Source organism: Sturnira hondurensis, unplaced genomic scaffold (assembly GCF_014824575.4).
Source record: "Sturnira hondurensis isolate 20B ecotype Veracruz unplaced genomic scaffold, ASM1482457v3 Scaffold0004136, whole genome shotgun sequence".
Taxonomy (NCBI): Eukaryota; Metazoa; Chordata; class Mammalia; order Chiroptera; family Phyllostomidae; genus Sturnira; species Sturnira hondurensis.
The window spans coordinates 38,868,192-38,883,298 of record NW_028076767.1 but is presented as its reverse complement, the minus strand read 5'-3'; the positions used below and the strand labels follow the sequence as shown (position 1 = coordinate 38,883,298).

At 41.9% G+C, this 15,107-nt stretch overlaps 1 protein-coding gene across 2 annotated transcripts in view; it reads right to left on the bottom strand.

The window, feature by feature from the left end:
* Positions 1-2,572, bottom strand: part of NFE2L2 (NFE2 like bZIP transcription factor 2) — a 31,860-nt gene extending 29,288 nt beyond the window's left edge. Inside the window, exon 1 of one of the 2 annotated variants that reach the window (XM_037044385.1) lies at positions 2,342-2,572. In XM_037044385.1, the coding sequence (XP_036900280.1) occupies positions 2,342-2,386 (45 nt within the window). In that variant the 5' untranslated portion in view covers positions 2,387-2,572. Of the gene's footprint in view, positions 1-794; positions 888-2,341 lie in introns of those variants that run through there. The other variant, XM_037044386.1, reaches the window with a different exon arrangement.
* Positions 2,573-15,107: the final 12,535 nt, after the last annotated feature.

Sequence of the window (15,107 nt, the reverse complement as noted above, 5' to 3'; positions counted from 1 at the left end):
TAAATATGCTAATTGGTATCTGATTACAAAGGTGGAAAAGGAATTACCTTATCAAACATAACTAGAAAATTCACATTTAAATGGGAAAGTAGTATTAAGCTTTACGCATTTCTATATATAGAATGTTAAATTACACACTAAGGAAAGAGAAAAATAAAGGACTGAAGGGTTCCAGGCCACAATTCCTGAATTTAGGAAAACTAAAGTCCATTAGCATCACAGATCCTTTGATCACAGAGATTACTCTCAACCAGCAGCTAAATCTGAAAACATACTTTTTCATACCAGTGGGAACCAAGAGAATACAATCCCAATCATTACTGGGGGGAAGTTCAAGCCAAACAATTTGAAACAAAAAAAAGCACAATACATGGTTAATAACTTATAGCCTTACTTTAAACCACCAGGATCAGTCTAAAACATTAGGTTTTAAGAGCATAAGCATACTGTACTTAAGTTACACATTTCCTTGAACCAATTTTCCCCTAAGTACCCAGTTACAAAAAAAATAGAAAAATATAAATATCTACTCCTTTAAAAGTACCTACAAAGTATGAACAGAAACTTTTCACTTATTAAACAATTTACAGAACTTTATAGCAAAGCATTATGAAACAAAGGTGTCCCATCCTTAGACTTTACAAAAGCAGCAGCATGCTAAGAAATTGACGCAAATCCTCAAACAGAAAAAGAAAACTATATAAAACACCCAAGAGAGAAATAATATATGAAAGACAAAAATTTAGCAACAGCCTAAAGCAACAGAAATTCTAATCTACACTCATAACTCTTACCCTTGACCGCACAAAGCAGAATATCCTGCCTTACACATTTTGGAATTGCAAGTCTGAAACGCTAAATCCAAAGACAAAGCTGCCCTGGGGAAAAATAACAATTGCGCAACAGATCAACAGCTCCAACTTGTCCCTTGGCCCTAGCACCGCAAGGCTTGCACGCTACAGAGCAGGAAAGGGCCAACCGAGGGCCGCCGTGACAGCCAACCAGCCGCTGTCACTGATGCAGAGGCCAAGGCCACGCACTGGGCAGTGCACCACCAGCAGACACCTCGGCAGAAAGGAGAAGGTTGGGGCATTGCCAACTTCAATTGCAAAGACCCCGCCCCACCAGCTCTTCTCCGTGGGTCCCGAGTGATCAGGGTTCTTCCAGTCGAGACTTCCCCAGTGTGCGAGGCCCGGTTTAGGGGCAGCACATGGGGGCATCCTGGCACACAGGGCACCTGGGTACCTCTTCTTCCGCCCACCTGCGGGCTGGGCTTTTTGGCCTAGCTCCCTGAATGATGAATCCCATTGATGGACTTAGCCTCTAACAGTGAAATGCTTCCACTCTCCACTGGTGGCCTTCAGGCTAACAGCTCCAGCTACAAACATAATTAACTAGAGGAATTCTGCTTGAGGAACCCCTTTATCAGCAGAAGAGGTGGGGATATATGCACAAAATAATGACTACAGAACTAGACTCAAATTAATAAGCAGGGGTACACCACGTAGATAAGGATTTAGAAATTTTGCCCTCTTCTTTGGACACCTTTGGATGCCTACCTGTATACGCCACCCCCACACCTCGCCCCTCCTCCCTTCCCTAGACAGAGAAAGATGCCTGAAAGGATTTGAGAATTAGTTCTCCCGTCTTCCCAAGCTGGACCTTCTCATCAGTAAGCCTTTCCTTACTCCAAACTCTGATGTACTTTCTTTTGAAGCTTGGTGCACACGAATCTTATCTGGCCCAGCGGGATGAGCAAACTACTCGTGCAATTGTGGGGAGGAGGACAGTGCTGGCACGGAAGGGATTCCTGGTCCCAGCGAGGAGAAGACCTCAGCTCCCCCACGAGCGGCCCCGTGACTAGGCACATTCTTGCCGGCTCCCAGGCGGGGAACCGCTCTGCCCCGGAAGTGCCGGCCCGCGCCGGCTCAGACCGCCAGTGTCCGCCCCCTCCTTGCCCCGTAGCCTTGGGAGCGGCTCAAATGTGGGGGGCTGGATGGGGCTTCGGCGTTCCAACCTGGCTGCCAGGGACTCAACAAGAACGCACCCCTCGCCCCATGCATGCGAGTGTATCCTTCAAATCGCCCTCTGGGACGGCGGGCATGTTGTCGATGGGACCACCCAGGCGCGCCCCCACTACCCTTCGCGGCCCCTTGGGTCCCTGCTCCTCCATCCCGCCCTGCCCCAGACGCAGCGGCTCCAGTACGCTGCCGCTGCAGTCCAGGCTCCGGCCACAAACGGTGAGATGCCAGTGGCTGCTGTCCCTCCTGGACCACAGCTCCCTCGAGCCCCTGCCCCCCGTCTTGGTACTACAATGGGACCGAGAGGGCTGGGGCAGCACCTGCTGGGATGGCATTCCCGGCGGCGGCAGCTCCAAGTCCATCATGCTGAGCTGGGGACGGTGCTCTGAGGCTCTCCGACGGCAGTCCTGTCTCAGCTGCCCAAGCACGGCGTGGACCAGGAGGCGCTGACGGCGGCGACTCGTACGGGCTCCCCAGTACTCGCTCCTAGGCGACAAGGCCCTAATCGCCTCCTGGGTTCCAGCCCCGCCACGCCTCCCGCCCTCCGCCCCCCGAGGGCGGGGCAAGAGCCCTGGCCTGTCCTTCTCAGACAGGCCTCTCGGGTAGCGCTGCCGAAAATCCCCCACCCACGCTGGGCCTGACGCGGGAAGCTCACGGTCCCGGGGCTGGAAAGGATCTTGGCTGGGGTCCCAGTGGGCGGTGGTGGACGCCCGCGGACCGGAGGAGGGCCGCCCGAGCCACCAGGTCCCCGCGCTCAATTTGCCCTCCTCGCAAATGAAACTAACGCTGTCCGCCCGAGAGATTAGGAATTGTTTGCCGAAGGTCTCTCGGGTTCAAGCGCTTTGAAACAGTTTAAACACTTGGAACAAACACGGCTGGAGACCCGGCAAAGGCGCCGGTATCGGAGCTGCGCTTCCCGGGTTTGGACTTGCAGAACATTGCCCCGCTTTATCTCACGCACCATCTGAGAGTGGCGCCAGCTCCGGGACGCGGGTAACGTCTCGGACCCGGCTGTGCGCACCGCAAACTGCCCTCTTGCCCTCGGTCCCCTCACGGGTTGGAGCCAGTGGGACTTGCCCAGGGGAAGTGTGGACCGCGCGGGGAGCTCGTGCTTGCAATCACCCTGAGTGCCCTCCACCTACTCCCACACGCTTTCAGTTCGGCTAGGCTCAGGACGCCAAGGGCAAACGAAGAAGTCTCTTCGTCGCAAAGTAGTCTCTACAGCCCACTTGAGACCTTTCTTTCCTTGCCAAAGCGCACACACCGTACTCGAGATGGTGTCCTTTAACACTGTGAAGTACTACGACATGCCATAATCTTTAAAAGTTTCTTTTCACGTACTCACGGTATCCTTTTAAAAATAAAAATGAGAAAAGCCAAGTTATGAAATAGTTTATATAGCACGGGTCCGTTCCATAAAAACATGTGCCCAGGGAAAAAAATCGAAAGTTGTTCACCAAATATTAATAGTCGTAGGATCATAAATGATTTTAATCTTTCTGTTAATTTAATCATCTTTTCAATTTACAATGAGTATACATTACGTTTTACATTAAAAACAAGTACTTAAAATTAATCATTGCTCACAGAAAACGTCAAGTTCTTGAAAACAGGAATATTGTGAAATCATAAAGATTTTAAAAAGAATAAATAAATTGGGTTTTTTCTCTTGTGTTTTAACAGTCTAACTCTTGAACTGGTTTGAAATTATGAAAAAACAGGGGAAGTAGTGCCTGCAGTGGTTTTACTATAATTTCATTCAAAAAATCCCTTTTCTCACACACACCTGATTAGAGCAGGTTAACACTCAAAGAACTCAAACTTTCTCTTGGTTGCATAATCTGACACTCCCAGGATTTATCTGTAAATTTAAACGTTCAAGTATTCCTTGAGGTAAATGAAGCCTAAGTTAATCACTTGTATTTGAAGCAAGTTTCTTCAATTTGAATTAAACCCTTTCAGCTGTCATGTGAAAAGCCTGTAAAATGATCTGCAGACTGAAAAAGAAGCCTTAGGAGAAATTATTTACAATGACCTGATAGGAACATGCAGAAACATAATGAAATAACATTCGTCTCAAAGAAGGGCAGAGAGTGTATTGTTAACAATTCGAGTTACTTATTACACCTACTACATCCGAGAAGGCAGACAATGAGTCCAGGAGGGAGGAAATAGCAAAGTTGTGTATGAAATGCCAGCTGTCCTCAAGGAGTTTGTAAAATGTTTGGGATTTCCTTGTTAAGCAACAGATACCCATTGAGTTTAGACTGAATGAAATAACCTTTACTTTGATGAAAAGGCAGTTGCTGGGAGTGTATTATTTCAGGCACCTGCAGAGTACATATTTTCAAAGGGAGTAGAACAGTATCATATCAGTCTGAACATGTTTAAGAAAAATAAACACTAAGGGAAAACTGTTGGGCATTGAACAGTAGTTCGGCACAAAAAAAGAGGTGGGGGTGGGGAACCCTGATCTCAGACCACTCATGGCAAGCAGACTTCCAGTCTTTGCAGACACTGAAATGAGATTGTCTTCACGTGGGAACTTAGGCCTTGTACTCCAAATTTACACAGTGTGCTGTGGGGACATGGCCACTGTGCGCAGAGAAGCTCCAGAGGAACAGGGAAGATGATGCAGGTTTACCTCTCTTGTCCTGGTGCCCTGGGCGTCCTTTTTACTGCCAGGCCCTCCCAGCTACTATCCCCCGGCCACATTGGTTTCACATGCTACTAATCTACATTTCCGTTGATGTCTGAATTCTTGGCTGTGTTTGGAAAGACAACCCACCATATATGCTCGAAATGTGTCAGAACTGTAATATTTGCTCTAGGGTTCTCATAAAAAATAGCCATCATGAAGTAAGCCTTCTGAGCATACAGAGTTTGGATCATGGTAATGCAATGACCTGTTTATTTCACCTTCTTGTCTGTGATCTAAGCTGCCAAGTTTGCAAGGCCAAAGAAAGGACCCACGTTTCAAAATTCTTTATCACCTTGAGGTTTCTTTCCTCTTCTCTTCACTTCCCCTTAATTGTACTCTGTGTTTGAGCCAGAAAATATACGGACTCTGTTGGAATTATAGTTGAAATTCTAAATGTGTCCAGTTTGGTCAATTGGAGCATATTGGGTAGCTAGTTTTCAGAGATGGCACCCAGTGAATCACCCCTTCCCTGATAGTTATGTAGTTCCCTGACACTGGACCAGCGGCGACCCTGTGCCTTGCTTTCACTTATGAATGGAGGCTGGAAGTGACACAACATCTGCTTTCCACCTTGCAAAGGTATGATTGCTTTTAATTTTACACTCTTAGAAGTCAGCCACCATGTAAGAAGTTGGAAATCTTCGTGGGAGGAGAGGGCATGTGGAGTAGCCCTGGGGGATGAGACTCCAAGGGGAGAGAGGAGCTATGTGAACAGTCACCAGACATGTGAGTGAAGAAACCATCTGGGACCTTGCAGCATACCTAGCCATGCCCCAGACAACCCCAGCCCCGGATGCTGTCCGACTGCAACCATATGTGGAGACTCCAAGCAAGACCAGCCTGCCTGACTGGGCCGAGTCAGTATACAGAATTGTGAGAGACCAGAATAAATTGTTTTTAGCCTCTCAATTTTGGTGTGGATAACCAATACAGCATACTGGTTATCAATTGATAACCAAAACACCATATATTGAACATCAAGGGTAAGGTTTCTCCAGGCTGCTTTTTGATTGTTAACCATCATTGGGAATACATATAGGGATGGTACCTTGCAATTTAATAGAGTCTCAAACCCTCAGGAGCAAATTGACCTCCCTGTGAATAAGGACGTTATCTTCCCTATAATATATGCTTGTTGCTACAAAGTAAATTGCCTCATCACAGCATGCATCAGTCTCATACCATTAGATGAATGATGAGGAGATAGTCTCCTTATCAAATACCCTTAAGGAACTCAGGTGTTTCATCAATTAAGTAGATGGAGATAGGTTCTGCACCTGACAGGACCTAATTTAGACCAGTTATGTAAGACACTTTCAGAATATCTGTTGAGGGAGTTTGAACTTCAAGAGCAGCATGCCCAGTGAATAAACTGAACTCCAGGATAGCAGTGCTCAGAATAATTTGTGTATTAATTTCAAAACACACCCATAACCTTGGTTCCTTGGTGTGCATACCTCACTATGCACACTACGGCCACAAAGAGCTGTAAATCTCCAAAGCCAGTTTTAACTCGTAATTTCCTGCTTGTAATACAAACAGCGGTCTGTAAGAACTGCGATGCAGTGCACAAAGAGAAAAATCCAGAAGTTTAAAAAAGTGGTTTGAATAACATGTGTTGATACCTATATAAATATGCATGTACAGGAAAAAGGAAACTGAACAAATATAATCAAAACATTAACCATAATTATTCCAATTAGTGATGGTTTTATTTTTCTCATTTTGCCCATCTGCATTTTCCTAAATAAACACATATGCCTTTTATAATAAGCAAAAAATGTGGGGGTGTGGTACGTGGGAGTATGGGAGGAACGCTGGCTTTTGTACAAGCTGCAGGGTCAACTTCATTTTCAACTTGAATTTTAATAACAAGCTTTGCACGTCTTTCCATTCTGTATCTACTAGAATGGAACCTGGAGAATGTGACCACATCTTTAAGTGTGGTTTTGGTAAGGGTCTAAAAATCCTTTGCCCTTCCGATCTACTCCTACATTTGTAAAGTTTCACTCAGCAAAATCGGAGTCCCCAGCAAAGATGGAAGTTTATGAGGACGCTGAGTAGAGCCGAAGAACTGCAGCTTTGGAGTGATATGCAAAGTTGCCCATACATAACATTGCCTTAAGGGGAAAATAAACAGTACAGAAAAACACTTAACACCTAGAGCTGTGTCTGCAAGGCCGGTTACCAAATATCATTAATAAGGGGTATCAAATATCAGGTCATTTTCACTTTCCTCTTCGTACTCCATTGCTCAGATTTTTACAGCAAGCATTTTTAGAATTGGGGGGAAATCAGTTAAATTTCATTCATTTTGGACAAACCAAAAGCAAGATGTACTGATAGAAGGACAGAGCATCTCCACACACAGGCCGTGGTAAATGTATGCATTCACTTGCAAACTCGCAGGCCGTCTTTAACACTCTCAGAGGCTGGAATGTGAAAAAGGGAAGTAAGATTTGCCGGAATATTTGTTTTCCAGCATTTGCCCTACCATGTACTCTCACTTTGGCCTTTGAGTAATAGTAAAATTAAAACGACCCTTAGAGGCGTTCTTGCTCAAAGATAGCAGGGAGGTTTTCCTCTGAGGGGCAACTTCAGTTGATGGGTAGTGGCTGCCCACAATACTTTGCTGAGAAGAATTCAGAAGTAGTTTCCTAATTCAGTGGAAAGTTTTTGGTGATTAACAATGGCTGCCCTGGGCACAGAGTGAAAGGAGTTGGTGGCACATATCAGGTGTTCCCTCCCCTGATCTGGTCTGACTCTAACACTCGAGGAAGCTGAGCGGGGAAGTGGTTCCCAAGGATCACAGAGCTAGCTACTGGCAGAGCCAGGAGTAGAATAATATTTCCTGACTCCTGATATGATATTCTTCCCATACAACAAACTGACTTGGCCTCTTAAAGGCAAATCTAATACTGGGCCAGACCTCAAGGGCCAGGTGTGAATTTTGTTTACATGTCAGCACCTTATTTTTGGAGATTAATAATCCAGTTTATTACTGATAATAATTGTTTCATGCATTTTATAAAAATCCCCCACAAATCATGGAAATGTGAGTAGGCCAAGTGTTCTAAATCAGAAGGCTACAAAACAATCGAGTTGCTCGAAACTCAAGAAAATTATTACCTGAAACTGGCTGGTTCTAAAACCCAAGCTCAGTCCGGTCCAGGAGGAGGTCTCTGTAGGCTCCCTCATCTGTGCGATATTTACCGAGAGTGCTCAGAGCAGAGCTCCCTAAAGATTACATTTTTCCACATTCTGTTTAATTAACTCCCCATGGACAGGATGATAAAGTATTTTTCACTAGGCAGAAAACTTGCAAACAAAGAACAGGATTCTACATCGAAGAACCTCAAAATAAAGAGTAGGGAAAAACTAAATGGGTTGTTTGCACCTTCAGCCTCCTTGCCTAATGGTAGGGTGTTTATCTTCCTATTCTAATGAAGAAGTCTTAAGAACAAGGTATGAAATGTACTGACAAGACTGTAAGTCATTTAACCCTTGCACTTCTTCCAATAATTAAAATTCTCTGGCTATCTGTTTCTAAAAGGCCTAAGATACAAGTAACTCTAATGTTGGTTTAGACCTATCTCTTCTTGTAAGTTTCAATCGCCTGTTCATCTTGTTTTCTTTCTCCTGATGCAAGACAAGGATTTCAGTCTTTGGGGTTCATAAACTGTCAAAAGTTTGTGATGGTAAATGTATGAATTCTCATGCCTTTTGAAAACTGAGTTTTGACTATGGACCACGCACTTTATATGGATTATTTCATTTAGTCTTCTCAAAAAACCAGTGACATAAGTATATTATTACCCCTTTAGACATGAGGAAACTGAAGCTTGGAGAGGCCAGCTCGTTTTGTCTGTGGCCAGGCAATGAGTAAGTAGCTAAGCAGGTCACTCTGGCTTTAAAGTTCTTAAGCAGGAAGATTTGCTGACTCCCATGGATGTTAAAAACAAAACAAAAAAGAAAATGGTGAGGGTTAGTTAGGGAATTCAAGTAGAAATGTTTTGCCAAAAATTATCCAGGCAGTTTATTCACTTAAAAAACAACAGTTGATGAGGGGTACCATGCTGGGGAAAGACCAAGATGGATTCAGTTCTCAAGGTCCTTATGGTCCAGTAATGACACACCACAGGAGCCCACATCCAAGGCGTGGTGAAAGCCACTGAGGAAGCGAGCCTGTGGTCTGCCCAATCTAATGGCAGAGGACCAGAGCGGTCTCTTAATTTTTATGAAAACTTGACACAACGTTTTTTTCAAACAGCCTTATTGAGGTATAATCGACATACCTTGATAATGGCACATGGTTTTAATTTGCCTTTAATTTTCATTTCCCTAATAACTAAAGATGACTATCTTTTCATGGCACAGTGAAGGGGGGGTACAGTAAGAGAATATTGTTAACTATTGATTTAGGTGGCACATGTTTAAAGTATACAATTTGATAAGTTTTGATATATATGTGTGAAGCCATCAAGGCAATCAAGGTAACAAACATATCCATCGCTCCCCAAAGTTTGCTCGTGCTCATTCTAATTCTGCTTCTCCCTGTCCCCCATTCCATCCCCAGGCAACCACTGATGTACTTTCTGTAACTATGAATTAATGTGCATGTTCTAGGATATTAGAAATGGAATCACATGCTACCTAATCTGTTAAAATCTGGCTTCTTTCCTTCTGCATAATTGAGATTCATATATTTGCTTGGATGGATCAATAGTTAATTCCCTCTTATTGTTGAGTAGTATGCACTGTGTGGATATACCACAACTTGTTTATCTATTCATGTATTGATAGACATTGTATTGTCTCCAGTTTTTAGCTATTACAAGTAAAGCTTCTGAACATTCACGTATAAGCCTTGTACAGATATGCGTTTCATTTCTTTTGGATAAATACCTAGGAGCAGAATGTCTGGGACATATGATAGGAGTACGTTTAACTTTATAAGAATCATGCCCTGGCTCACGCGTGGCTCAGTGGATTGAGAGCCAGCCTGTGAGTCGCCTGTTCAATTCCCAGTCAGGGCACATGCCTGGGCTGTGGGCCAGGTCCCCAGTAGGGGGCATGTGAGAGGCAACCACACATTGATGTTTCCCTCTCTTTCTCCCACCTTTCTCCTCTGTCTAAAAATAAATAAAATCTTAAAAAAAAAAAGAATCAGCTAGACCTTTTCCCAGTGGTTACACCATTTACACTGCCACCAGCAATCTATCAGAGCTCCAGTTCCTCCACATCCTTGCCAGGGTGACTTGGTATATCATTCTAAATATATATATGCATATATATAAACACATATACATATATGCACATACACACACTACTGTGGTTTTAATTTGCATTTAATTTCCATTTCCCTGATGACTAAAGATAACTATCTTTTCATGGCACAGCAAAGAGGGGGTACAGTGAGAAAATATCATTAACTATTGATCTAAAAGACATAAAAACTCCAGAAAATATATGCACCTTCATGTATATTTGAGGTCTGAACAAAAGAAACTAAGCCTTTACTTTCCACAATGCCTCAGAATTTCTTCTATACATCATGCTTTAATGGACCTGCTCACATTTCCTGAACCGCATTGAGAAGCAACAACCATTACCTGTTTTTCTCTCCTTGATTCCTCTTCCTTTGAAGCTCTAGTTATTACTAATAAGCAATTTTAATCAACTTGGTTAAAATTACCTATTAACTACCCTGACAAGGTCACTGCCATTTTATTTACGTCTATAAACACTGACTAAATAGATATTTTGTGATAATAGTGATTTATAAGACAGAGGAAGTTTTTATTGTACACTATAGACTTCTCCATTATGGAGACATTTCTTGCTAAAGTTTGCGTCTCCTAGTCTCTTGAGGAAGTAAGCACTGTACTATCAGCAGCAAGAAATACAACCTTTCGACTTTGTGCACTCCAGGAAAAAGGTTGTATAATACTAACATTTAATTTGCTTATAATCAATTTAATTTAATAAAAAAATCATTGTGTACACTGTGTGTAGTGCCCTATGTGAGACTTGAGTTTATTGAGAACCCACCATATGTGAGGCTTTCCTTCCAAACACATTATGTGTGTTATTACTAACCCTCACAACAACCAGTTTTCAGGTGATAAAGCTGAGTTCAGTCTGGTTCAGTAACTTTGCCAAGGTCACACAGCTCCATGATTCAGTACATTGCCTAAGATTTCAAGGCAGAGTTCACATGAAATCATCAGCTTAACTAATTCCAAAACCTTTGCTCTATTCTCTGTGGCAAGCTAAGTCCCAAGATACCATTCAATGCTTTGTGAAGAATTAAATAATATAGGAACTATAATCTACACTTAAGTTTTTGCTATGGACCTTATTTAAGTGAATGACAAGCTTTTCTTAAACTTTCATTTCTTTATCTTTACAGGGTAAGGGAAGAAGAGAGTGAGAGAAATATCAATGTATGGTTGCCTCTCATACATCCCCCACTGGGAACTGGCCTGCAACCCAGGCATGTGCCCTGACTGGGAATCGAACCTTGATCCTTTGGTTCGAAGGCCCACACTCAATCCACTGAGCTACACCAACCAGGGCTTTGAATGACAATCTTTGAGGAGTGAAGCAACATAAACTGTGCCATAATTTCCATGTTGAAATTCAATTTAAGATTTCCATATACTTGCTTTTTTTATCATTGCTTACCAACCCTCTACTATTGCTCCAAATATATACTTAGAAAGAAATTATAATGGCTGCTAGAAACCTGTATCTGATTGCTAGTAGCTCCTGAATAAGTTTGAAGAATATCACTCTAAGGAACATGATTCAGATTTTACAATATGATTGCATGGTCCGTGGTCTCAAAGTCAATTGCCAATCAGTGCCAGATTTTATCATGGGACCTTACCCAAATTACCTCCTTTATTACATACAGATCACTTTCATGGTTGAAATAACCTACACCCTGCTCTGAGTGAGCTATGTACTGATAATTCACTGTACAGTAAGTGTCTTGGAATGCTTAAGTAGAAAAGTATGTGTGTTAGGAGGAGATTTGCACCAACATGGCTAAAAAGAAAAAAATCAGGTACCTCTTTAAAAAACATAATGATACAATATAAAAATATTACAGTATCTTTATGATATGGTAGCCTGGGTATGGATATTCAAAAACTGTAGAGCAAAAGAGCTCAAATGAACAAAAGATAAGGCTATTGAAAAGTTCAAAGATTATATGATCTCACCTTTAACAGGAACCTAATCAACAAAACGAAGAAGCAAGCAAAATATAACCAAAGACACTGAAATAGAGAGCAGGCTGACAGTGTCCAGAGGGGAGACGGAAGGGAATTTCGGGGGGAAAGGAGAAGGGTTTGCAGGAACAAGTATAAAGTCCACATAGACGAAAACAAGGCCCGGGGGAGGGGGTGAACGGGGGGGGGGGCTGGGATGGGGGTAAAAGGCAGAAAACTGTACTTGAACAACAATTAAAATTAAAAAAATACTATAGAAAAAGTTCAAAGATTAAAAGGTAAAGGAATATCATGGGGGGAAAATAGTAGTTTCATTTATACACTGATCATCTTAATGCAGAGTATTCTGATAATGGAAAGTAACAAATACCTAGTATCATTCCCTGGTCTTCATGAGCTAGCACTAAGGTACTCAGAAATACACTGCACTTACAGCTATTCAGTGCTTTTCTTCAAGAAATTCTTTGTGAAGCGGAAGATTTAACAGTCAAATGACAATCATGTACTCTTAAAGTATTAATACAAATTACAGTTTCTGTAGCCTACATTTCAGCAAATCCCTCTGGTACTATTGCAGAGAGAATATAAGCACTAGAAACAGGTGAATCTGTGTGTTTCTGGGAAAGCTGGTTAATCTCACTGACATCAATTTCCCCATCTGTGAAATGAAGGTTGTTGTGAAGCTAACTGGCATAATATATAGAAAGGCACTCGTGAAGATGAAGAGCAGTTAGATCTTTTGAAATGTTAACTCAAGACTAAAAAATTACTATGTGAGAAACACTGAAGTAAAAATAGACCACTGTCAATCCATAAACATAAACTATTTAGTTCTTTTCATAAATGCTTGATAGTTGGCATAATGAAAGCAAGTACTAGTCTGAACTTGACAGGCCTAGAGAGTCTTAAAATGAATGAATGAATGAATGGATGAATGAATGAATGAATGGATTGGCTTAGATTTAAGCTTCTTAAGGGCCAGGGACTGTGTTATTCATTTTATCACAGTGCTTTTTACTTTACACAATATGTAGAGACACTAAATAAATATTTGTCAAATGAATGAATAATTGCTTCAGTAGACTTGTTGATTTCTAAGACTCTTTCCAAAATTAACACTGCTTTTAAAGAAGATGACAGGAAAGAGACTGCATTTTATAAACACTTTTGTTGTGTTATATTAGGGCACATATTAAAAATAGCAGCTGCTAGTTTGGCCACAGATGTTGGTATTTATGTTCAAATAAGGAGGCAGTATAATGTGATTTTATATAAGGCTTTGTTAATAGATTTATAACAATTATTTTCTACTCATCAAGGAATTATTCTGAGTCAAGGGAAGATGATCTTGAAGGGGTCTTTGTTATGGGATGTTTGTTTTATTGCACTAGTAGAATGCCAAACTTCTATTAGAAATTATTTTTATTAATTTAAAATAATGGCAGTGGAAATAAGGAATAATTCTTGGTGTTCTTTGTAACCTTTTATGTTTGTAACTTAGGAGCCCCTGCTGACTGAATTCTGTGGTACTACTGCCAAGAATTTGCAGACTGCAAAACATTTTCATTTGCTGAAATGTCAATGTCTTCATTTCAAATCCACGTGCTACTTAGTATATTAGAGCTGATGACCTCTGCCATCCACTTTTATGTTGCGACTTAATTCGGAATTATTTTCCAGTTCCACTTTTACTTATACCCAAACTCACATAGGATTGTGTGTGCTATATAAGCCCACCGCCTCACTGTGAGCCTTCAGAAGGGGATTGATATTTATGTCAACTGCTTATCTTTGGTGTAAGCCAGTGGTTTTTAACCAGTGTGCTGCAGCACAAAATTTTTAAAACATGAAATACATGACTATCTAGTCAGGGGCACTGACCTCTTTTCCTTTAGATTGTTGAATTAAAAAATGACAACAGCCAACCCAGCAATAGCTGTCTGGTGTGAATGAATCAAAATTATACTTATTTTTTGTCAGATCAGCGAAAAGTATATTTTTTGGTGTGCCACAAAAATTTAAGTAATTAGTACATGTGTGCCATGAAATGACAAAGTTTGAAAATTTCTGTTCCAGGCAAATTTGGCATTGCCACAACATAATTTCTGGAACCTGGAAAAACAGGGCACTCCTTGTTTGATATATAACCTTTTTTTTGAAAGATTTTATTTATTTATCTTTAGAGCAGAAGGGAAGGAGAAAGGGAGAGAAACATCAATGTATGGTTGCCTCTCGTGGGTCCCCTGCTGGAAACTGGCCTGCAACCCAGGCATGTGCCCTGACTGGGAATCGAACCTCATGATTCTCTGGTTTGTAGGCCTGTGCTCAATTCACTGAGCTACACCAGCCAGGGCTGATATATAACTTTTAAATCTCTTATTGTTTGTAACACAGCAGGAAAGCAGACAACCCAGACATAAGGACTGATGATCATGGACTTTCTATCTGAAGACAGAATCAGTAACCAATCACATGTAGCTAGAGCACCTCAGTGTAACAGCACCAACAGGAATTTTTTTCTTCTTTTCATGCAGTTAATTATTCCTTTTCATTTTATCATGAAAACCCCTTACTTCACCCTATAATTGAGACTCTTTTTGTTTCCACCTAAATGTGTATACCCCAAATTGCAATTCTTTGATCCCAAATAAATGCTTGGCCTCGAACTAGGTTCTTGGTTTTTTAGGTTGACAATGAGAAATACATATTTGTTCTTTGCCCCTTGCTAGCACAGAGCTCCTAAAACCCTTGGAATTTCTCGAGTGAGGAAAGCAGTAAAAGTGTCTTTTGTTATGTTAATGAGGTGGATTTTCGAAGGCACTCAAGGATCGGGGGCTGATTGCCTGAGGAGCCAACTGTGTGATTACAAGTTAGAACTTCCAGTCCCACTCCCAACCTCCTGGGAGGGGAGAGGAATTTGAGCGTTGAGTTCAATCAGCAATGGCCAATGATTTAATCAATTATGCCCGTGTAATGAGGCCTCCTTAAAACCCAAAGGCAGAGGGTTCAGAGGACTTCTGGTTAGCGGACAGGTGGAGACTCAGGGAGAGTGGTGCACCTGGAGAAGCCATAAGGACTCTGAGATCTCTCGCTGTACCTTGTCCCATGCATTTCTTCCATTTGGTTTTCCCTGAGTTATTTTTTTTA